This window comes from Cyrtonyx montezumae, unplaced genomic scaffold, assembly GCF_038088225.1.
Source record: "Cyrtonyx montezumae isolate F1298 unplaced genomic scaffold, pur_monq_1.0 scaffold_10, whole genome shotgun sequence".
Lineage (NCBI taxonomy): Eukaryota > Metazoa > Chordata > Aves > Galliformes > Odontophoridae > Cyrtonyx > Cyrtonyx montezumae.
The window spans coordinates 9,431,449-9,455,513 of NW_027071826.1; the positions used below are offsets into that span (position 1 = coordinate 9,431,449).

The following is a 24,065-nucleotide window of genomic DNA, read 5'->3' on the forward strand; positions in this document are numbered from 1 at the left end:
ATGAAATACAGACAGTAATACTCTTGTGGGTAAATGTGGGCAATATGTGGGGATTTTATAATGTTAAATGTTTGGAGAAACTCACCAGAGGCACTATTGCATTCATGTCCTAGGAAGGTGGCTGACCAATGACAACTTTGAGTGGGATTGAATAAATGCCTCTTGTGGCAATAGGAATGAATTTTTCTGAGATCAAAACATGCGTGAATGCCCAAGAAATTACTGCTTGGCAACTGCAGTGGATTAGGAAGAAGAATGATTGTTCTGGAGAGGATTTCAAGGGCCCTTTAAAGGCTTATATGACCTGTTAGCTGAAGATAGGAAGCAGTGGAGCTCAGAGATGAGGCTTAAAGCCTTTCTGAACAGAAACAGTGTTCCCTTAGGCAAGCAAGAGCTGCATGCAAAACAAAAAGGTAGAGATGTGTTGGATGAGATTGGCTCATGTTTCCAGTGCCACTGTGAATGGTGGTATTTAAAACCAACAAAAAAACTGCACAGTTATGTATAAACTTTCGTAGTCTTCTGCTCCTACTGAGCTTGACTCTTATGGGACTGCAAGGAAATCTGGACAGTACTTAGAACAGAAATAGTATAGAATAAATTTAAGAATGGAAAATTACTGATGAGATTTTTGGGAAAGGAAAATGAAATAGCCTTGTTTTCTGGGTTAGCAAATATTTTTTTAATTTGCATTCTAACAAGTAAAAATGCCATTAATTTATGTTGACAGGCATAGATTAATGTTCTTTGCCTTAATACTGCTAATGAGCAGCAGTACTACTGAAGTTTTAGTAGTAAATTTGAAATCATTAGCTCTTGGTTAAAGAGTAGCAATTTCAGTCTGTGTTGGAAAAAAATCCTAAGTTTGGCAGTGTTTCTATACATATGAGGACTGTTTGTTAAAGCCATCTTAATGTTTTTGACAAGTTTGCTTAAGTATAAAGTATGAAATTCAGCAAGCTAAACAGCAGACATTTTCAGCTTCCACTTCTATGTAACAAGGTGACGTTTGGAACTGCCTATTTAAAAAAGCAATTCAGTGTTTTGTGGTGTAACAAGATTGCATGTAAGGCACATTTTATTTAATAATAATACACAATATTATTTGAATAAACATAGTGTCTAGAAAAAAATAGATTTATTAGTTATCTTTTTTTTGCTAGCCTGAATAATATTTCAGAAGGGAATGGTGAAATGCTCTGGCATGTTAGGAGCTGATCCTGAGCAGTGTTGACTAAGCAATGGGAAGGACACTGGTATGAGTTAGCCTGCAAGATTTGATTGTTCTAGTTTTTAGTATGCAGAATTGGTGCATCATTGAGTTAGTTCTGCTTTCTCTACTTGCTTCTCTGTCTCCTCTTTTCCCCACACTTTCCCAACGTACTGGCTAGGTGCTCTTAAAATAATGCTAGATATTTTGAGGCTGTTAATATATATACATATATCTGTAGTATGCATCAAGACTGTATTATTTAATTGGGTGTTGTAGTCCATCTTTTGTGAATTTTAATGCAAACTGGCAAAAGAAAATGTGATTGATTGCACTAAATTCGATTAACATGCTCTTATTAAAGTCCTTTTTGGCTGCCATCCTGGTACCAAAAATAATATCAAGTAAAGAGCTACAGTGACATGGAAATCTTACTTCAATGTCATTTAGTAACCTCAGTGTGCAGAATGCCATTTACACCCTGCTGTATACACATATCAGTAGGAATGACATGCTTTGACCCTTGAGACTTTCTCCCATTATTGTATCCTGCTGAAATTGCATTGTCTTGGTCCCAGATCCAGGAGAATTCAGAGATTTCTAGGGTAACTACTGCATGAATGCAGGATGGAAAGGTCTTTAGGTACTCGTGGAAATGTGAAGTGCAGTTACTATATAGAAAAATGATCTGTAATACCAAATGAAGAATACTGGCCAGGAGAAATGCTTGACAAAATTTATAGAAGTAGCAAAAAATCTCAGGTAAGAAGCTATAGGTTGATTATAAATCTTAGCAAAAAAAAAAAAAAAAAAAAAGAAGACATCAGATTAAAAGATTACCTTTTCTTTGCTATTTTCTCTTACCTCCAAAGGCATATTGTGATGCATACAATCTTGAAATAATGTTGATGAATTAAACTGCCTGTCTGTTTAGTTCTCTGACTCACTGTAATTGTTCTGCTTGGTTATTGGAACAGAGTTCAACTTTGAGTTGAAAGTCCAATATAGTCATAAGTTTCAGTGGTGCAGGCAATGTTTTAAGTTTGGCAGATGGGCAGAGTCATAAATAGTATAATAAGAAATCCTGCACTGTATAACCAACATAAATTTCTTTGTTATTTTGATGGAATCTGATGTAATCTTTACAGGCAGAGCTCATACTATACATTTAATTTTTTCACTTCTTTTTGTCATACAGGGACATAAAGCCTGATAATGTTCTTTTGGACATGAATGGCCATATACGACTGGCAGATTTTGGGTCCTGTCTGAAAATGAGTGAAGATGGCACAGTATGTATGAAGCAAAATTAAATTGGGTCACTTTTAGTGGGATCTTTTAAGTGCTAATGCCTGGTCCTAATACCATTAAATGTGTTAACTATTAAACACTTAGCGTAAGCCTTTTGACGTGCTAAAAACGGAGAGAAATGTTGAAGACATTTATAAGAAACAGTTTTTGAAATCTTTGTCTCCTGATATATGGTGTCCAGCAATTTTGCCACAAACTCAGGTCTTGGTGGTATTGTGCAGTCATAAGGCCTGTCAAGGATTTACCACCTTAAAAAACAAAATGAATTGGAAGGGGAGCTATTGTAACTCCATGTGAACCCTTAAAGTGTGTTCCTAGAGATGGCAGCTGCTCTTCCACTGACCCAATGGTCAAGGTCTTCATACTACTTGGACACAAGGAAATTAATTTACCTGTTCCCTTATTGTGTCCACAGTTATGCTATATAAGCATTAAAGCAATTTCAGACCTAATAAAAATAGGATACCACATGCTCTGGAAGCTTGTTTTGCTGTTTTCAGATGAAACTGTAAACTGAAACTCAGGCATAGAAGTCGAACTGCCTGCTTATTAATTCTTATTAATTTTTCATTTCAATTTTTGGCAAACAGTTGCAGTTGCAAAGTATAAAAGCATGGGTATACACAGGCAAAGCATTTGCTTGCAGTTTTACTGTGTGCAAATTAAAATATACACTTCGTTACTTTCTTAATACATTCTTTGTTTCACTGCTGTAATTTTTTTTTTTTTTATAATTAACTTCAGTTTCTAAAATCATGTACTGATGTGTCTGTCAGAAATACTGAAACATGAGGGAGAATGTTGCTTTAGAGAACCTGAAAACTCAGCAGAATTTCTTTTGCCTTATTTTTAAGGTGCAGTCCTCTGTAGCAGTGGGTACACCTGACTACATCTCCCCTGAGATACTGCAAGCCATGGAGGATGGAATGGGCAAATATGGGCCTGAATGTGACTGGTGGTCACTGGGGGTCTGCATGTATGAAATGCTTTACGGTGAAACACCTTTTTATGCAGAGTCATTAGTGGAAACCTATGGGAAGATTATGAATCACGAAGTAAGAAACACGTTCATCTTACTGTATTTCCTAAGATTATAATGTTTACAGTGAAATTGTTACTGCTCATGAATATTGAAATGATGGTTGTTCTTTGCTTTTTGAGGATGATGTAGAATCATATCTAACTACGTAGATTGGTTGGTTCCATTTTTAGGAATGTTGGTATCTCTGAACAGCAGAGATGTGGTAGATGTGTGTGATTATGTACTGGTGTTTACAGTGATGTGCTCTTCTAGTAAAGCAGCGGTGGATAAGACATTAAATTCTTTCTAGAGCTGTCACCCTTGCAGTGAACAGTGTTAATCTCTCTCTTGCTTTAATTTTCTCAGTTAACTAACTAGTAGAAATCTTTTCTGTAATATGATCGAAATATGTACCAGCTTGGGGCTAAATGCTATCTGCATGGATGTAAACTGTTCTTTGAGAATGTTTGAAGCTGTTATCCTATACACTTAATATTGTAGTCTCATTTGGGACAAAAAATCAAGGTGGTTTTAATTTTTTTAATTGACATTTTCAAGTTTAATTTGAATTATGCTGTTTTGGTCCCTAATGGTCTCACTCAAATTTTGAAAAGTTGTATTGTAAAACTGTAAAAGTACTACTGACCTTTTCTAAAGCAAACTTCTTGACTGTAGGGTGGAAGTAGTAGTAAAGTAAAAGACAGAAAAAGTCTGTTCTTCTGCTCCAGTTTTATCTAGAGTAATTTCACATATAACGATGTTATGGAAGGATTGACTAGCATCTTGGGAGTTTTAAGAGCAGGAGTAAATAAAATCTCAAGGAGTACATCTTCAACAGATTGGTGGGCCTGTGGCTAAGAGTATCAGTGAGTGTATGCCTTTGTTGCACATTCTTTAATGTACTGTAACTGTTAGGAATTCCTGTATGTCTTCCAAAAAAAAAAAAGTTGCCTTTTCTTAGTGTAATGGCAGCTAGCATTAAACAGATTTGTATTAGAGGAATCAAGAAGAGATTACTTACCTTCAAAATCTATTTTAAGGCAACAGATCTATCAGGGTCATACTGCATTGTGTTCTGCCACTGCTCAATGACTATAGAGTAATTCTGCGTATTTCTTTACAGTTTTATTGGTGTAATTTAGCACTTTCTTTTTGAAAACTATCACTGAAAATTATGGAATGGATTCCTTTAAAAATTTCTCAATTTGTTTTGTTTTCTAGGAACGATTCCAGTTTCCATCCCATGTTACAGATGTGTCTGAAGAAGCAAAAGATCTTATTCAGCGACTTATCTGCAGTAGGGAACGTAGGCTGGGACAGAATGGAATTGAGGATTTTAAGTCTCATGCATTTTTTGAAGGACTTAACTGGGATAACATCCGAAATCTAGAAGCACCTTATATTCCAGATGTTAGCAGTCCATCTGATACCTCAAACTTTGATGTAGATGATGATGTATTAAGAAATCCAGTGAGTCTTTTATTTAAATATCACTAATGCAAGTATGCAGTCTTGCTGCCTTGTAAGGTAGTAGTGAGAACTTACTTCAGAAGAGATCATTACTTTCTTATTTTTGGAGTTGGTTTGCTTTTTCTTTTTTTCTTTCGGTTTGCTGTTTTTGTTTTGTAAAAGGAGCAGGTAGTGAATATGTTGTGCTAAGGGAATGTTATGGTTTAAGATCAAAAAATCCATGGAACAGATACCCAAGTCTAGCAAATGTCGTGGTACCTACCTGTATATGACATGAATATGCTCTGTGGTGGAATGTTACAGCACCAGGCAGTATTCATATTGCAGCCATAATGGCGTGAATGCTCAAATGAAGATCACAAGTAGTTATGCTATATGAAATTTTGGAAGAACAAAACCCTGCTCAGCTGTTGCCATTTATATAATAAGTAACCCAGTTTGTCGACTGTTGTCATTGAGAAAAGAAGCTCACAATTTCTGAAAATGCGAAAGGAACAAAGAGGTGAAAAACGTTATTTTTTCACATTTGGAATGACTTATCTTTCATATTTTAGCATTAAATAGTATGTTCAGTCAAAATTAAAGCATACTCAGGCAGGAAAATACCTGACACTTATTTGCCCCTTGAATTTACCTTTACAAGGAGCTTGTTTTTTGTCTGTTCATTATCAAATATGAATATGATCCGTCTTCAAAAATACATACATGCAGCTTGTAATCACAGCTGTCCCTGTAGGAGAACTCAAATTGATGCTACTTCAGTCTATTAAAAACCAGAAGACTGTTCTGGGGAGCAAGGGTGTTGGTGTTCCCTTCCTTCATTTTTGTTCATGGCCACTTGCTCATCAGTTTCAATACAAGAAATGAAGAACTTTTGGCTTCATTTTTTGATTACGTGTCTTGCAGTAACAAGCATACTAAAGTAAACACCGTGCAATTTCATGCCTGGTCACTTTAATTAGGAACTTGAAGTTTCGGGTTTTCTTTTAATGGTTGCCTTGTGCTTTGAACTTGCTGAAATACTGCCTTTTCAAGTGCCAGCTCACAAAAAAAAAAAGAGGCTCCTAAATTTGGGTCATTATATTAAGTGACCTAATCTGAAATAAGGTTCATACAAGGACAATGGAGCGCTATACAGTGAAGCATAATTGCCTTTTGTGAATTGGTAAGCACTAAGGAAAATCTTTCCATCAGCTGTTTCTTTTTAACCATTTAGACTAAGTCACATGTCTTCAGCACTGCATGGGTTCTCTTGGGTTTTCATGAATGTTATTTTTATGCAGGAAGTGGTGCCGCCAAGTTCTCATACAGGCTTTTCTGGACTGCATTTACCCTTTGTTGGGTTTACATACACAACTGATAGGTAAGCAAAGGATACATTGTTCATTAAATTTATTTCCCAAATACAGCTAATTCTAGAAAGACCTGAGTTTGTAACCAAGTAGAAAGATTGAGGTCTATGCATGTATCAATGGATACATCTCCATCCCATATGAATATGTCTTGAATATATTTTGATCATGTTTTCCAAGATTAGATTCTTTTGTATTTCCTTTATTTGAAATGAATGAAACTTAAGGGGCTAAATGTGTCTATTGTAGGTAAGTACAAACTTGCTCTTCCTTGCATGAAGAGGCTAAAAGCAAGTCTTGTCCATGCTGCTTATCTGCCAGAAATAATTCAGGATTAGTTCATTTCTTGTTGATAGGCAACTTTAATGTAGTGTTACTCTAATACAAATTCCCCATTTTCAGGTGGTTCTGAAAATCACAGAATCATAGAATGGCCTGGGTTGAAAAGGACCACCATGATCATCTAGTTTTAACCCCCCTGCAATGTGCAGGGTCACCAGCCACTAGAGCAGGCTGCCTAGAGCCACATCCAGCCTGGTTTTGAATGTCTCCAGGGATGGGGCATCCACAGTCTCCTTGGGCAACCTGTTCCAGTGTGTCACCACTCTCTGTGTGAAAATCTTCCTCCTAATATCTAACCTAAACCTCCTCTGTCTCAGTTTAAGACCATGAGGCAAAGATAGCTTGCTTTGCCCATCTTCGAAGTGGAAATGAGTCTTCATCTGACTTCAGAGGTCCCTCAAATACATGCTTGGGCCTCTGAGTTTGAAGTTATTCTGCCCTATTTGTTATTCCCTTCTTTTCCTTTGCTGAGATTTGTTATCCTCACAACACTGTTGCAGAAAGGACCTGCTGCACATACCTTAGTTCTTGACAAAATCCATCTTTGTCACACTTGAAACTGAACTTACTGTTTTCTCGGTTCTTTCAGTTGCAGGCATGTTTTTCTTGCTTTGCTGTTAGGTGGTAACTTCTGACAGAGGAGAGTTAATAGTTTTAGTTATTCATTTGAACAGTTTGTAAAGTTAACATACTTCAGCATAGTTAAATACATGAATGGAAGTATCTTAGTTCAAGAGAAGCATAGCCAGTAATGTCAGGGTGTATGTACCCTCCCAGGTCTCTCAACAGTACTAATTTTTCTGGATTGTTCTTGTAAGTTTTAGTTGTGTGTTAGTTGGAATCCCAGCATGTCACTGCTATAGACTTGCTGAGAGTATTAAAAGATTTTTACTTGTGTGTTTGTGTTCAGCTCTTTATCTGATAGAGGCACTTTGAAGAGTGCAATGCAGTCTGACACTGTAACCAAAGATGTGGATGTACAACGTGACTTAAAGAACACTTCACAAATAGAAGGTTATGAGAAGAAAATACGGAAATTAGAGCAAGAAAAGCAGGATTTGAACAGAAAACTGCAAGGTGAGCAGCTTACAGTTTTTTGGATTCTTAGCTCTTGCTATTAGAGGAATTGAAATGGGTTTCATTTAATAACTTTTTCTCCTTTTTTGATTTTAAAGAATCTACGCAGACAGCACAAAGCCTCCAAGGTCCAGTGTGTGTTACAGTAAATACAAACCGTGATAAGGAAATAAAAAAATTAAATGAAGAAATTGAACGGTTGAAGAACAAATTAACAGGTAAGCCTCTGGCGTGACTAGCGGTAATTACTGTGCTGCAGCTTAATGTTAATAGAAACAGCAAAATATATATTGTGGTTTTGCAGTAATTACAATTAATGTTATTGAGGTGCTTAAAAAAATGAGTAAAGTTTAGTTGAATCGTTAAGAGGCTTTTCAGGCAAGTACTTTACTTTTTCTTCCACTTCTACATCCTGATACAATGTACTAGAGTGAGAATCTAGAGTGCAGTGAATTGAGTGGATGGGTTCAACCAAATATTTTTGGTGATGTTGATTTCCATAAAGGCCTCTGGAGATCCTGATCTCTCTCTTTTTGAGGAGTGTCTTTTTGGTGGAATTTTACTGGAGATATATGTAACAGAGAATAGAAGGAAAAGATTAGTTGCCCTTTAGTAATATAAGGGGATAGGTAATGGTGGGGATGTATAATAATAATAATGCATATTTAAATATTTATGAACTGCTGTTCCCTTTGTGTTTTTGTCTGGTGATGTGTTAGTTAGGAAGCATTGCAAAAAATTACTGGCATCTGTCCCGAGAAGGGACTGATGCATCCATATTACTGAAAATGTGTTCCTTGACAATACTATTAGTTTATGCATACAAACCTCCTGTTAGTGTCTAATTTCTAAGAGGGAATCAGTCAAATGCTAAATGGTTGTTCTGAATCCTGATGGCTTTGCTAAGAGGTTTATAGGGGCCTATAGTATATCATGAGTGAGTTCAGATGCCAAGCTACCAGTACCCGAAACGTCCAACTGTTGTCCTCGATTCGGGAGCACTTGTTTTTTTATGGACCAATTGATTTTCTTGGTCCAGATTCCTAATACTTTCTTAATTGATTATCTTGCTTTGTGTGTCAGTCAGTCCATTGTTGGTCACAACTGATATTTTTTTCTAGTTCAGCACTACTACCTCCTTTGTAAGCACATCTGTTGTGAAATCAGCTTTACTCTGAGTGCAATTTTTTTCAAATAAAAAACCCAAAACTCTATTCTTGTGCATTCTGGAAATCATGTTTGTCTAAAGAGTTTGATTAAGGTGCTACTTCTGCAAATGGGTCAGGTTTATCCACTTCTACAGCCTATTGTGTGCTGTTAAATATTGAAATCTGGCAGTATAGTCTGTGGAGTGGGAGGGAGTTTAGCACAGCTTCATAAAAAATTAGAAAAGGAATGCTACTTCAGTTGCTACAGCAGTGTTTGCATCTCTGAATGCATAGGTTCAATTTCCTGTTCTGCCACAGATGTCACAGTTTCAGCGAGACAGTTATTCCTGTGCAATTTCTTGTTTGTGTGAAAGAAGTAGTAATTAAAACCAAATGGAGAACAACAGTTCAGTTTCTTACCAGCTCTAAGACTGAGCAGAAATATATATGAAGTTATCTTTTCTGCTCAACTATAATCAAATTATCAAATGTTTTTAATTCTCTTTGAGACTAAGGAGAGAACTGCCAGGAGAACATCCTGGTTGGGAATATAGACAGTTAGGTTCTGTTCTGCTTCGTGCAGAATAGTGTTGCCTTTCCAGATCGTCAGCTCTTATCTACTTTAGGATAAGTAGATAAGGAAATAAATAAGCTCTAGGAAATAAATAGTTCTTTCCTGTCTTGCTGGTTGCACCAATAAATGGAGTCTTGCTTGTCATGTAATGAAAACTGTTTCAGAGATAAATTACCAGAACTGGAATTTCAAACAACTTGAGTTAATTTCAGTGTTGTGAAGGGCTAGAAGCTGCATTTCTCAAACAAAAAAAACATCGCTGTGCTAAGGCTTTTTTGCTTCAAGAGATAACAGTCTTTAGGAGGTGGGGAGTAGTTTGTTTTTAATATGTTGAGAAAATTAAAATTACATGGAGCTGCCGGTGCATTGGAATTACTTTTAAGTTGCCTAAAATGAAAATAAGTTAATTTTCTGAACAAAGTTATGCCAGTTTGCTTAAGTGGTATTCTTTACTTGGTGTACATTTGGGACCAGTTACCTTTATTTATTTATACCTTTTATTATCCCTTTTGTTTATACCTTTCAGTTGGACTGTATGATCTTGTAGGTCTTTTCCGACCTTGGTGATTTTGTGATTCTATTATGTATTACTCTCCAGATGTAAGTAAACTGGAAGGACAGCTTGCAGATGCAGTGGCTTTTCGACAAGAGCATGAAGACTCTATGCATAAGTTGAAAGGACTGGAAAAGCAGTGCCGAGTATTACGGCAGGAAAAGGAAGACCTTCATAAGGTATTGACCCAAAGATGAATTTGTTTAGAAACAGTCATGCAAAATAGTTCTAGAACAATTTGGGTTTGATTGTAGTTTCATTGTTAAAAATGTTGTTGTTATAAAGAGATGTTTGTGAGCTTGTTAGTCTTGTTAGTGATATAGTAGTTTTCCAAAGTCTGCACTTTTTTTTAATTAAAGTAGACTGATATCTTAGTTATTTCAGGTGTGTTCTCTTAGATGGGAACAACACCTTCTTATACTGTCTAGTTTGATATGTTTATATCCTTTGAAGACAACTGGAGGTTACATACACATACAGTCACACAGAAGCTGTGTGAGACTGTATAATCACAGAGCTCATTGAGATTTGGGTTGCTGGAGGTGGGAGGGGATTTTTTAAAGAATTATTTTAGTTTAACTATTCTGTTTCCTCAAGATGTTCCAGTTTACACTGGAGTTAAATTTGCAGGCCTGTGGCTTGTTGTTAGTTTTGTAGATGCTAAAAGGTGTATGTTTGAATGAGTTGATGGAGCTCAGTTGCTCTGCCAACTTGAGCCCACTAATTCTTTATAATACCAGGGGACTAATAATTGCTTAAGGCTGAGGATGGCTTTTATAATATTACTGAATTGTCTTAGTGTTGTATAACTTACACCCCTGTTTGCTTCATGAAACATTGCAGTATGCTAAGTTAGGTCACTGAAATATTTACAGTGAAGTAAATAGGGGCTTTACATTTAGTACATACCATTTCCAGCAATACCAAAAATAGCTACCTCTATTCAAATATCTAGATTTAAAGACTACATATTGCTTGTATGGCATTCAGATGGACCCAAAATAATCCGTGGTTGAAGACCTCTTGAGTTTTTTGTCCACTAGAATTTAAAAGCTTCTCTTCTGTCAGTTAAGTTGTACTCTCCAGAATGTATGAGTAGGAGAGATGGCAAATCTACTCCTCCTGGTTTGCACACATGCCATTTTGGAAGTTAATGCATGCTTTTGCAAGAGCTCTACTAATGGCAGGACTTTTTAGATGTCTCTTGGCCAGTATATATATGTTGCCTAGTTCTGTGCTTTTTTATTTATTTTCACACTCAAATGATTTTATATGGAGCATTTAGTTTGTATGTTAGTCATGTTAAATTATGTTGGAAAGGAAACTAACTTTTATACTTTCAATTAAAGCATTAGAGTTTCACAGTTTGTTCTAAGCAATCTTTCTCAGTTTACTTAAGAATTTCACAAGATCTGCTGTAGCATCTTAGTCTACTGGTACTGGTACAGTCTACTTGACTGTTTCCTTGAATGGGCAATCTGCTGATACTTTACTGAAACTAAGAAGTATTATTATTGTGCACGTACATCGTGTTAATCTGCAATTAAGTCTCTTAGAGGTCAGATGGCCTTGTGCAGTCAGATTTACAGGAAATACCTCTGATATAGCAGAAGTCCACTTGGAATTGCCACCAGAATAGCTGTTGTCTTGGTGTAAATTAACTATTTGTGTTAATCAATCAACTATTAGAAATAATATTTGAAGTTATCTGAGAGGTCTGACTTTTCAAGTTGTGCTTATGTAGGTTTACTTTACTGGGAAGAATAAACTGACTTCAGTTTTTATATATACACTTTTTTTAAACCAGCAACTTGTAGAAGCCTCAGAGAGATTAAAAACACAGTCCAAAGAGCTGCGGGATGCCCACCAACAAAGGAAGCTGGCTGTGCAGGAATTCTCCGAGCTCAGTGAGAGGATGGGAGACTTGCGGTCTCAAAAGCAGAAACTATCCCGACAGCTCCGTGACAAAGAGGAGGAGGTGGAAGTGAGCATGCAGAAAATTGATGCTATGCGACAGGACATCCGTAAATCAGAGAAGATCAGAAAAGAGGTAGCTAACAATAACATGTTTCAGCTGCTGCTTGCCCTGTATTGCATATGTGATTGTATTGAGAAATCAGGACCAGAAATGATAACTTGTCTGCTTGTAAGACATTGCTCTGTATCACTTCACTGTAGTTCACAAAAGGTATTTTGAATAATTCTGTAAATTTTGCTAATGTATCAGGGAATGATCAGAGTCTACTTCATTCTTTGTACTCAGACTGATTTTAACCTTGAGGAAGCCATTCTTGCTACATGCCCAGCCTCTTCTTTGTGTTTTGATTCTTGCAGACTCCAAGTTCCAGTCAGTTTAAAACCTAGAAAACTCAATGCCTTGATGTACTTCATATTGGAGTATTTTGACTTCTCTTTTTTTTTCCAGCTGAATGTTTCTGTTTGTCTGGAGGGAGGAACAGTGATACAGACTGAATAGGTGGTTTTCCTTACTCTGTTCTTAGTCAGCATAGAGAATATCTTTGTAAATATCTTCAAGCAAGTTAATTTTCTGATTACTATCCTAGGCAATTTACAGTTCTGAATAAGAATTGGGTAACTGGAAGAGTGCATAGGAACCTGTTGTTGTGGTTAATACAGCCTTTTAATCACTGAAAAGCTGTCAAATTTTGTGTGTTCTATGAGTGAAGTTTGAAAAGGAACTTGAGTTTTGTAAGTGGTACTAGAAAACTCATGGCAAATTGAAGGGCAGACTATGAAAATGTAGTAAGAGGTGAAGTTTTTCAGACCTGTCTGTGATTTAGAGGTGGTACTTATCAGGGAAAGGCAGAGGACTGCAGCACTATATTGGTACTGCATTCTGCCCTTCTCTCTAGAGCCAGTTCAAGTGTTGTTGCATGTATCCATGAAAGATTTAATCATCTGTCTTTGTTCCTAGAAATTCCTCTGTCCTCTTTCTTAACATTTTCATTAGTCTTCTATTCAGATCATAATCTAAAAGTTCATTATCTTGGTCTACAGTTCTACCCATAATGCTTTTAAAAACAACTTTATTAGTTGAATTTGAATGCAATAATAATAATAATAATAATATAAAAGAAAGAATACCAGTTTTCTTCTTCTTCAGTTGCATAGCTGCCTTGAATGCCGCTACATTGTCTGTCTGATACTATAAGCTTTTTGAAATAGATAAATGGATGATCAAGACTATTTTATTCCATAATTGCAGGGTACAAGTGTTCTGTGTTCGTATTTGAAGTATTTCACAGTACCTTGACTCAAAAGTCAGGAATTTCAAATCTGATGCCTCAGTAGATTCTGAGGCATGGAGCTGACCTGTAAATGTGAGAGACTTTCTTCTTTCACAGCTACAATGACTTCCTAGTGCTGATTCCTTCTCTTAACATTAATAAAAGCTTTGCAGTTATCCCTTCACTTATCTAATGTGGTTTATATCAGTACCAAAAGTCATTTGGTAGTTCTACTTTGAGAAAGACAGATGCTTGAATCACTGAAGGCAAAACATTATCATGAAAGTATTGCTATAGTGGTATAATGTGAGGTAGAGATAAGAAAAAGCTTTGTTTTCAAAGCCCTGGAAAGCCCATCCCTATGGAGGGGAGGAAATGAACGATACAGATAGGTCTATCTTGTGTTGAAATGACTTCAAATTACTTTGATTTTATAGCTGGAATCCCAACTTGAAGAAGTTATTGCAGAAGCATCAAAGGAACGCAAGCTTCGTGAGCACAGTGAGGTTTTCTGCAAACAACTGGAAAATGAACTGGAAGCTCTGAAGGTTACTCTCTTTTTTTTTTCCTTTTTTTTTTAATGTTTACTTATGACACAGGAGTTGCAATATTTTTGCTTACTCAACTGTTGATGCCTGGATAAAAGCTGTAGCATTACTGGCCTAGCCTGATGAAGATTCGCTAGATTTATTCGCCTTTTTAATTAATTAATTAATTAATTTAGCCTATGTGCTCCGAAGTTATCTCTGCAACCCATTTGATCCCCTTCTTAGAGTCATGTAAGCAGACCGGTCACTTGAGGGGCTAAACCCTTGAAGTCAGCTTCTAAGGCATTAAGCCAAACTTTTCTGAAGTGCTACAATGGGACAGTTATTTTTCAGATGATGTTTCTAAAAGGTAAGGATCGTAGTCCCTTCCCAATGAGTTTTCTTCTCCACTCTTCTGCAGGTGAAGCAGGGGGGGCGGGCCGCAGGTGCCACACTAGAACATCAGCAGGAGCTTTCCAAAATGAAGTCTGAGCTGGAAAAGAAAATCTTATTCTATGAAGAGGAGCTGGTCCGGCGAGAAGCATCACATGTTCTAGAAGTAAAAAATGTGAAAAAGGAAGTACACGATTCGGAGAGCCATCAGCTTGCACTGCAGAAAGAGATCATGATACTGAAGGATAAATTAGAGAAAACGAAGCGAGAGAGGTAAGTTTTAGGGACGTGATCGATAACCAAGGATTTCTTTTTGTGTGTGTGCTGCATTGTATAGGTAACTACTCAGGATGGTGTTTCACCTTCATTCTGTTCATTCTTTTCTGAAGATCACGGATTCAGTGGTCTTACTGTACGTGGTTGTATTTCTTGTCTTCCTTAGGCATAGTGAAATGGAGGAAGCAGTGGGATCGATGAAAGAGAAATATGAGCGTGAAAGATCTATGCTCTTGGAAGATAACAAAAAGCTAACAACAGAAAATGAGAAGGTAATTGTTTTAGGAAACATCTTTTTATCAAAGCAAGAAGAATTGCGTTTTGCTTCTGTGTCAATGCTGAAATAATGTTTTCATTGATCTCAGCAGTACTAGTAAATGTTCAGGCAATATATAGTAAAACAAATGTAGTTCTGGCCATATAAATATCAGAGATCTGGCCAAGTAGTAGCTTTAGCATCTCAGTTACTGCTCTTTGTGGAACTGATTCCTGCAACTCAGAGGGCACGACCTTCCTGTTTCTGTGTGAGAGCTTCACAGAAAGCAAAGCTTTTACAATGCCTGCTTGCCTTCCTGATGGCTTACAGTTAAGCCTCTTTTCTTACCATAGCCTCTGTGTTTGCCAACTCTGCTTTTGGATTGATTTGTGTGAACTGAAAATGTGTTCTGTGATCAGGAGCTGATCTCCAGTTCTGCAGAAATAATAACTAAAATACAATTTCCTGTGTTGTTTGTACCAATTCTATAAATGTGTAGACATACTGATAAAACGCGTGAAACTCATATATAGGGGAAATCTTTTGTTCCAGCTTTGCTCCTTTGTGGACAAATTGACAGCACAGAACAGACAGCTAGAAGATGAGCTCCAAGACCTAGCAGCAAAGAAGGAGTCTGTTGCTCACTGGGAAGCTCAGATTGCAGAAATTATTCAGTGGTATGTATTGTTTTGAGATGGCCACTTTCAAATTTTTGAAATACTGATTGCACATTTTTATGTATAACCGGGCCCTTTTTTGTGTGTCTGGGATCAACAAAAGTGTGGGGCTTTGGAATGATGATGACTCGTTTCTCTTTTGCTTTGCAGAATAGCTGAGTAATAAGATTTCTAAATGAAACTGTCAGATACTGTTAAGTGTAGAGGAGAGGGTTTGTGTGTCAGCTTGCTTCAAACTCTTATGTGATTATTAAACCATAAAGTTTGGAATATCCTGATAAGCCTTGTTAGGAAGATAGCCATGATTTAAAGGTCCACGTTAACACAGAATCTAGTTGTATGAGACGTACATTGCACTTAATTCACAGATCAGTCCTTCTCTCTCATTTTTTTGGATAAGTATGCAAATATTTCTGAATACAAGACATTCAGTCACCTGTATTTTCTGCTGGCTGAAATTGAATGTTGCTTCAGCTGGAGATCAGTGGTTTTAAATGAGGTGAATATCTAGTTGCTACCTTAGGCCTGAAAAGACATTTCATATACTGAAGGGAGGGGGGCAAGGTGTGGGGATTCATAGAGTTTTTGCACTCACCCTTTCAAATGTTATAGGAGAACTTTACGATAACCACTGCAAAAAACTGAATGACCAATATGCAGATCACGTTATGAAAAATAACAGAATTTCTGCAGAGCTTTTCCTGATGGCAGGAGGAAAGCTTCAGTTTCCCTGGTAACTGCCACAATCAAGAGAATCAAATACAGGAAAAACCTAAAGCTGGCAGTTGCAGCAGCATTCAGTTTTCTCTTCTGGGAAAGTTTTTCATGATCTCTCCGTATTTGCCGTGTTCCTAAGTCTAGTATATGCAGACACTAGTTATTGGTGATATGAGATTTCTTGCTGTGATCCATGAAACTGTTCACTAATGGCTTTTTCAAATTGCACAATAGGGTAAGTGATGAGAAGGATGCTCGTGGCTATCTCCAAGCATTAGCCTCCAAAATGACAGAGGAACTAGAATCTTTGAGAAGTTCAAGTCTGGGGTCACGAACACTGGTAAGAAAATAGCACACATTTGGCTGTTCTGGGGATGTCTCAGAAGCCAAGAGTTTTAGTTTCAGCTATATTCTCAATCTCTGTTCAGAATCAGAAATCTTTCCTAATAAATCCTCTACTTTGCTAATTACATAGTAATTTTATCTATTGCTTAAATCCATTTGGATTGTATAATCAGAATTTGATAATTACAGTAGTATTCCTTAATACCATCTGCTGTCAGAAACTGTTGCACAGTACAGAAGAGTAGAAACAATAGATTAAACCTTTAAAGGAGATCAGAAACGTACCTCACCACAATAGATATAAGAGAATAATTTTAATTGCAACTGTAGTGACCAAATAATTTTTCTCTTGTACATGTATTTTGAACAAGTTTTGACTGGTTGGTTTTGTTACAGACCAGTGACACATGGGAGCCTGTAGCTTTATATACTCATAGGACTGTGAGTCCTTGTGTCATAGTCTTTCCCAAGTAGTAGTTACATGGTTTCTCAAAAATTCTGTGAAATAGAAGAGGTGAAACACTCTCAAAGGAGTATGCTTTCTAAGACAAAAGCACTGTTTTGCTTTAGCAAGTATTAAATACCTGCATAAGGAAAGGGAGAAACATTTGTAGCTGGCCATGGAAGCCCACACCCCTAGCAGTGCCAGCCTGCACAGTCAGATGCCATGGAAAGAATCAATCTGCTGCTGGTTTATATAGATAAAAGTTGTTCATCCCTTCTAAACTTATGAATAGGAGAAAATAAAAAAAGATTATGACTTTCTGCAAGCTAACCTTTGCCTGCATCGTAGAGACGATCATAATGTTGAATAGTTTTATAAGAAGATGGGATCAAATGCAGTTGGCCCAGAATAAAGAATTCTGTTCTATATATTGCAACGGGTTTTGTAACTTCTGCAGAGCCTCATCTAAGGTTAATTATTTCTCAACATAAAAATGGCTCTCATTTCCATAGCATTATTTGCATTTTCGTCTGTGACTAGGGAGATTATCCATTCGGGAACACTGAAAATGTAGTCCACACTGAAAAATGCTTTGAAAAGCTTGGAAAACTAGCTTCTGGTGGTGAGGATTTGCACAGTATACATTACTTAATGCACATATGAACTGTTATCTAGAGTATCTCAAGACCCAAATTACTACTTCATGCTGTGTTTTAAGTTATTATGTCTTACATAAACTGTATACATTTATCTAAATTCTGAAAGTCCAGTATGTTACTGTGCAAGTTCTGTACACTTTTCTAGTTTGGACAATGAAAGTTAGCCATTTTCAGTGGATTCTCTGCTTAGCTGTCACGCTCAGTGACCTAGCAATTTGATTTCAAGCATATTATGTTAATGGTATAACCATCAAAAACAAACAATCATTACTTTTTGTTGATGAGATAAAATCTGTCTGATTTCTGTGTAGCGGGAGTATTGTCCATAATTAAGCAAAAGTGCATTCTCTGAACCAGTGTGAAAGTTATTTTGCATCTTTGAACAACTATGGAAATAGATTTAGACATCTGATGTTAATATTCAGTAACTTACTGCAACAGGATCCACTTTGGAAAGTGCGACGCAGTCAGAAGTTGGATATGTCAGCTAGGCTGGAATTACAGTCTGCCCTTGATGCCGAAATTCGTGCCAAACAACTAGTTCAAGAAGAGCTGCGAAAAGTTAAAGATGCAAACATATCTTTTGAAAGGTAATAGCTGCTTTGGTTATGTTTGGGTTTAAATACATTGCTCTGAATTAGAATAGTAGTAGTAACAGCTCTTTTCCACATTGCTCCCCTGTGCCTGGATTAGTGGACTTTGCTGGAAAGATCCTATTCTGTAGGCTGCACATTTCTGGTGCTGTCAGTGAGAACTCTTAATGTTTTTTTCAAGTTAACTTTACACTGCTGTGAATATCTCAGGAATAAGAAACGTAAGTATGGCTAAGAGCAAACTGAAAGCAAATCCAAATAGTTTTTAATAAACTAACTGGGAAGAAAAGACCAAACTAGTATTCTAATAATTATGTTTGGCAAATATTTGCAGTGGGAACAGGAGTCGTAAGTGTAATTTTCACTGTCTAGCCAAGTAGTGAGGTGCTAATTTAGGGAAAAATAAAACCAGAAAACAAAGCCTAGAAAAAAGCTCTAGCACTCTCCCCTGCCCTCCCCTCCCCAACCCCCCCCCCCCCAAAAAAAAAAAAGGGGGGGGGGATTTTTTTCCAGGACTTGGAGTCTGGCATTCCTGACTTGGAAATACTTATGACTGTATTTTGATCATATTTTGTTACTTTAGTAAATTAAAGGAATCAGAAGCAAAAAACAGAGAATTGTTGGAAGAGATGGAAGGCTTAAGGAGAAAACTGGAAGAGAAATACAGAACGGATTCAGGTAACAGAAGTTGCTGTGTTTTAACAAGAGTTCTGACACAGCCTTTGATATTGCTGTTTAGCTAAGGCTATTCTGTTTTGGGTTTTAGGTCTCAAACTTCCAGATTTTCAGGATTCCATTTTTGAATATTTCAACACTTCACCTCTTGCTCGTGATCTGACCTTCAGAGTGAGTTATTACATAAACTGACCATGAAAATGTGATAGCTGAGATGTATTTTTATTGCCTAAAAGTAATGCTTGGGCCCTTCGTAACAGATTTGTATCTGGTATATTAGTCAAGTGAGTGTATCATAGAATTCAGTGACCATTAGGCACCTTTAGGAAATATTCCCAAAAGCTCACATTACATATTTTTCATTCTATTTTCTTTAAGTCAATCTCAAGCCATTGGCTGAATAATATACATTCAGGTTGTTTTAGAAAGGCTGGCACACCCTATTACAAATGAGGGATTAAATACTTTGTAGTTGGAAGATGTTAGTTAACATTAAAAAAGAAAAATAAGTATGCATACAGTTCAGACTGTGTTTAAATAGATATAGAAAGTTGTTGGCTCCAAATCTTCATAGGATGGTCAGAGTAGAAGGGTCTGGGAAAAGAGTCAGGGAACCCACAGATGATGGTACTGTAAGCTCACTGTGACACACCCTCTGATCCTTAGAAGACTAATCATACACATAGCAGCTCTAAGTGGGCGTTTTGATTAGAAAAGTTTGTGCTTTCCCCAAGGAAGCAGATGTTAAATGAAACACAGAATCAGATCTCCTCACTTTGTGAACTCCTTATCCTCAAAGATCTGAGATTTTTTTAATTATTTTTTATTTTTATTTTTTGCAAAACTCATTGTCAGTTCAGGATAAAACTTTGAGCTGGAACTGGAAAGAATTATCTGTTACGTTTATGGATCTGAGTTAAAGGGGCTGAGGTTATAACCTCATCAGTCTGGTGAGGTAGTATATGTGAAATATACATGTGTACATTCTCTGTCTTTTTTCAAATTACTACTGGTGCCAAAAATAAGGCCCATGGACATGCTGTGATATGTGCACGTACATATTCTCAGTTAGAAAATGTCCATGCTGGCTTTCTTGCTTAAGCAATGAGATGAGCTACATGGCTGACATGAAGAAAGAAGAACATTACACACATACACTACAATCTGGCTAATAGCATTTATCTACCAACTTTGATATTGCTTTAAAAAGCACCAAATATAATTAAAATAGTAATGTAGAGCATCAAGACGGAGCTGCTGAAGATCCATTCTCCAGATCCAGCATTAAATGCATACTCACTGAACACAGGTGGCATTTTTTGATGAGTTACATTACAGTTCCTGATACAGTACTTAGTAACTTCCATTAACAATATTTTCACATGTACATTTTAAGATCATCTGTTCTAGGTTAGTTTAGTTTGAATGAATATCACTGGGCCATATAAAACATTTTATTTAGCTAGCCTACTAAGATTCCATCTGAAGTTTTCCTGTGGGTGATAAGTGATCGTTTTTATCCCTCATATCTGTTACAACAAAGGATTCTGTTTCTTCTTCGTCTACATCTTCTCTGCTAGCCTTTTGGGAAGAAGTAAGTTCTTGCTAGTAGTTTTGTCTCCTTATTTTGTTGTGACCTGTGATAGTAAAAATGGCCTTCTAAAACTAGATGTTGCTTCCTTAGCTTCTCCATAACTTAATCCACTAAATAGAGCTAGTTTAGTTTTCTTTTAATACGTTTTACAGGCTTATTATTTTGACTGTCTATATGGCTAAAGCTGAATCATGCCTAGCATTTTTAAATTGTTCATGTTACATAATGGTATAATTTGATCTTCAGTGGCCCAGCCCTACGAATCAATTCATGACAAACAAACAAAAAAAAAATACTCAAATCTGTTCAGTGAGCTAACTGAATTTGAGCCATCTTCCTGTTGAAACTGGCTGGGAAGTGAGTGATTCATTACTCATTGCCTTTAGTGCTAATTACATCATTTATGTGAAGTCTAATCTGATATTTGTTAATCACGATTTCCATTATGTCCTCAGAGTATGGTAATATAGCACCCTACTTCCACACCCTGCTTCTTTAGCTCTGGAATTGTAGCATACTTCCCCCTTGTGCTGGCAATTAGTAGTTGCTAATGTAATGTGAAATTAAGAGATGGCTTCTAATGGGTGCTAGTGTTAAATTTTAGTGAAACATTGGACAGTGCGATTAAAAGAACATGATTATTTTTAATTATATAAGTGGAAATAGGGTTAGCAATCATTTTTTAAAAAAACTACTTAGTTTTAAAAGCCTCATGTAGTATTACTCAAAGGATTTTTCTTGTGGTGGCTGCTGTGTGCTAGAAAAATCCTAGTGTAGCATAAGCTACCATGAGAAATGAGCTATTTTATGGATTACTGCCAAGCTTCTCAGGCATCATTCCATACCTGTGTGCAAGAGAATCAACACAGTCTTTCTGGGAAAAGCAGACTGTTAAGAGTCTTTATTTATGCTGCCTGCTACTGGGTTTTGCACATCTCAGTGCTTCCAGCTTTACAGCTTTTCCATCAGATGGCAGAATTTGTTTTGAGGAAGGGTTTTCTTAAGAGTATAAAGTCGCTAGATGTATGCATACAGAAATGAACAAAGTTTCTCATTTATTTCTGCAGTGAGCTGTTCATTGTAGCTACCTTGAACTTCCATTCTGTTGGCCTGAGAATACTTCATTGTGTCTGTGGTATCTAATCTGGCTTGTTTGCTGTCACTTTTGCAGACTGGTTCCATTAGTGAACAGGAAACGCAGGGTCCCAAATCAGAAGTTTCACCATCTACTTCAGTTGTAACTGCAGAGCAGCAACAAGAAGTAAGGGAACCATTATTCTACCCTGAAGAGTAATTCAGTGGAAAGTCTCTCTGTCTTGTTCTTTATCAGTATATATTGTGGCTTTTGTATAAAGAGGCAAGATTGAATGTTGCTTATGTATAACTTGGCAGTGTTATTAATTGCATCTGCTTTGAAAACAGTTGCAAATGTGAAACCTTTTTGCTGGCTCTATGTATGTTGATGCATCTCATTTTCATATGTTTTCTGTACTGCTGCTTGCTTGTTAGTGTGCAGGCTTTCCTGTGAGTGCTTTAAAACACAATCTGTTTCTACTAAATCAGAATGGCAATGTTTCTGACAAATTTTTGATGATTTTCAAAAATGAAAAAAAAACAACCAAAAACCAATAAGTTTTGCCACCTTGACCTTAAAACAAATTCTTGAACCCTCATTTTGCTCAATTACAGTTTTCTGTGATTCAGGAACCAATTCGGCTTCAGAGGATGCCTGCTGCTCCTTCCCCCACCATTCAGTCCATTTCTCTAGCTGTACCAAAGGTAGGGGGACTGTGCTAACCGTTTTCCGAACTAAGGAAGAATTACCATTTGTAAATTAGCCATCCGTGCTTGTCCTGTTTGGGTTTGTTGTGTGTTGTTTCTTTGTTAGGTCTCTGTTTTTATTCAAGTGTTACCAAAGGCAAGTTGATGGGTTTTGATTTGTCAAAAGGGATGGCTGAATAAATAGTTAGAGGATTTGGTTTGAATGTCTTCTACAGTGTGAAGTAAAAAATGTTACTGCTATATTGCAGCACCTCTTACAAAACGCAGTTACTTTTAAAAGCTCAGATTTCATAACGCACACTGATATATTGGGAATGGGAGGAGGAGTGGGCATGCTTTCATTTTATAAGTACAGACATTGAAAAGTTGTTTCCATTTGTTTATTCTGAATGTGTTTTCTACAGCCTAAAGCTCACCAGCTCAATATCAAGTCATTTACAAGCCCTACTCAGTGCAGTCATTGCACCTCACTTATGGTGGGATTGGTTCGACAAGGTTATGCCTGTGATGGTGAGTCACTCCAACTTACTGCTTTTCCTACAAGTTGTCCCCTTCATCCCCCCCCAGAAAAAAAAAATATCCAAAAACACTGATGTATTATAAAGCAGTTATTTCCTTGGGAAGGGAGTGAAAGAGAGAGGAGTGGCTACCACCGAATGCTCCTCCTTTTTTTTCTTTTGTATCATCATCAGACTTTTAAATTCAAAGAACACCTTAGACCATTGCTCCCATTGGAACTGTTATATATATATTGTGTTGAGTGGAGGCCAGATGTGTTTTCTGTCTGTATACTGAAGCATAAAGGACTTCAGGAATGCACAGATAACTTACAAATCCTAATCATAAACCCCATGTTATGGGAAGAGTATTTGCTAGGTTTTTTTTGCCTTCTCAGTTTGGCCTGTCTGAAATGCTTTGTGATGCATGTGTACCATTGAGTTCCATGTTTGAGTATTCAGTGGTAATTTTATTTGACAGTACTTCCTTTGTGTTGTATACATCTTGGTGAGACACATCAAGTCAGTGAGTGTTCCACACATCTGTTCAAAGCACTGCAGTGTAGTTTTGTTGTATTTTTTTGCCCAGCTTTTTTGCTCTCCACACCTCCAGCATCACACTCAGATGGCATCCTCTGCCCTTCAGGCTTCTTTCCTGGCAGGTCTTCCAGCGATTTCCCTGAGAGCGTGTACAGCTCTGCCAGCTCCAACCCAGGGCTGTCTTTTGTCTCCTGCTGATAGTTCAGAATTCTTGTTTTGCATCTCTTCCTGCAAGTTTTAAACTCTTTCCTTCCCCCACACTCCCTTAGTGCATGAGCATCTCTTCTTTTTGCATGTAAGCAGAGCATTGTTAGTACCATGTTTGCCCCTTCTGCTCCAAGTCTTTATAGCTACAGAAACAAAACTGGAATCTCTTTGACATAAGAATGACACCAGTTGAACAGAACTTTTGCCGTGTTCCACCCCCAGTCACTTGCTTTTCCCAGTTCCTTCTCTTTTCTATTGCCGGAGGCTTCGGTAAAATATAGTTGTACTTACAGAGGCCTGTGGAACTGGCCGTGTACTGCATCTAGTGTGCCTTGATTTGCACAGTCCTACCAATTATGATGCCTTCTGAAAGAGCTGAATGTATTGTCTGGTCATGAGCAATACCTGCAGTGATGACAGGACAGTGACAGGAAACCATTGTCCCTTGTTGGTGCAGCACAAAGTGGTATTAATGGTAAGAAAGAAAGAATGCAGTGATCAGTATAGTGTACGCTTGCTCCTTACTTAAGCTCCAGAATACATTTATGCCCTTTTCACATCACACAGAATTTCAGC

The 24,065-nt window shown here is 37.1% G+C and overlaps 1 protein-coding gene across 4 annotated transcripts in view; it reads left to right on the forward strand.

The window, feature by feature from the left end:
- Positions 1-24,065, forward strand: part of CDC42BPB (CDC42 binding protein kinase beta) — an 87,466-nt gene that overhangs the window by 45,321 nt on the left and 18,080 nt on the right. For 2 of the 4 annotated variants that reach the window (XR_010623016.1, XM_065749934.1), the window contains exons 6-24: positions 2,409-2,502; positions 3,376-3,576; positions 4,764-5,012; positions 6,296-6,375; positions 7,617-7,783; positions 7,882-8,001; positions 10,104-10,237; positions 11,866-12,108; positions 13,744-13,854; positions 14,255-14,499; positions 14,669-14,774; positions 15,311-15,435; positions 16,387-16,492; positions 18,043-18,191; positions 18,778-18,872; positions 18,961-19,040; positions 21,635-21,724; positions 22,153-22,242; positions 22,650-22,755. Coding sequence is in view for 3 of the 4 variants with exons in the window: in XM_065749934.1 (XP_065606006.1) it covers positions 2,409-2,502; positions 3,376-3,576; positions 4,764-5,012; positions 6,296-6,375; positions 7,617-7,783; positions 7,882-8,001; positions 10,104-10,237; positions 11,866-12,108; positions 13,744-13,854; positions 14,255-14,499; positions 14,669-14,774; positions 15,311-15,435; positions 16,387-16,492; positions 18,043-18,191; positions 18,778-18,872; positions 18,961-19,040; positions 21,635-21,724; positions 22,153-22,242; positions 22,650-22,755 (2,591 nt within the window). In the remaining variant the exon portion in view is untranslated. The remainder of the gene's footprint in view (positions 1-2,408; positions 2,503-3,375; positions 3,577-4,763; positions 5,013-6,295; positions 6,376-7,616; positions 7,784-7,881; positions 8,002-10,103; positions 10,238-11,865; positions 12,109-13,743; positions 13,855-14,254; positions 14,500-14,668; positions 14,775-15,310; positions 15,436-16,386; positions 16,493-18,042; positions 18,192-18,777; positions 18,873-18,960; positions 19,041-21,634; positions 21,725-22,152; positions 22,243-22,649; positions 22,756-24,065) is intronic. The other 2 variants (XM_065749937.1, XM_065749946.1) reach the window with 2 other exon arrangements.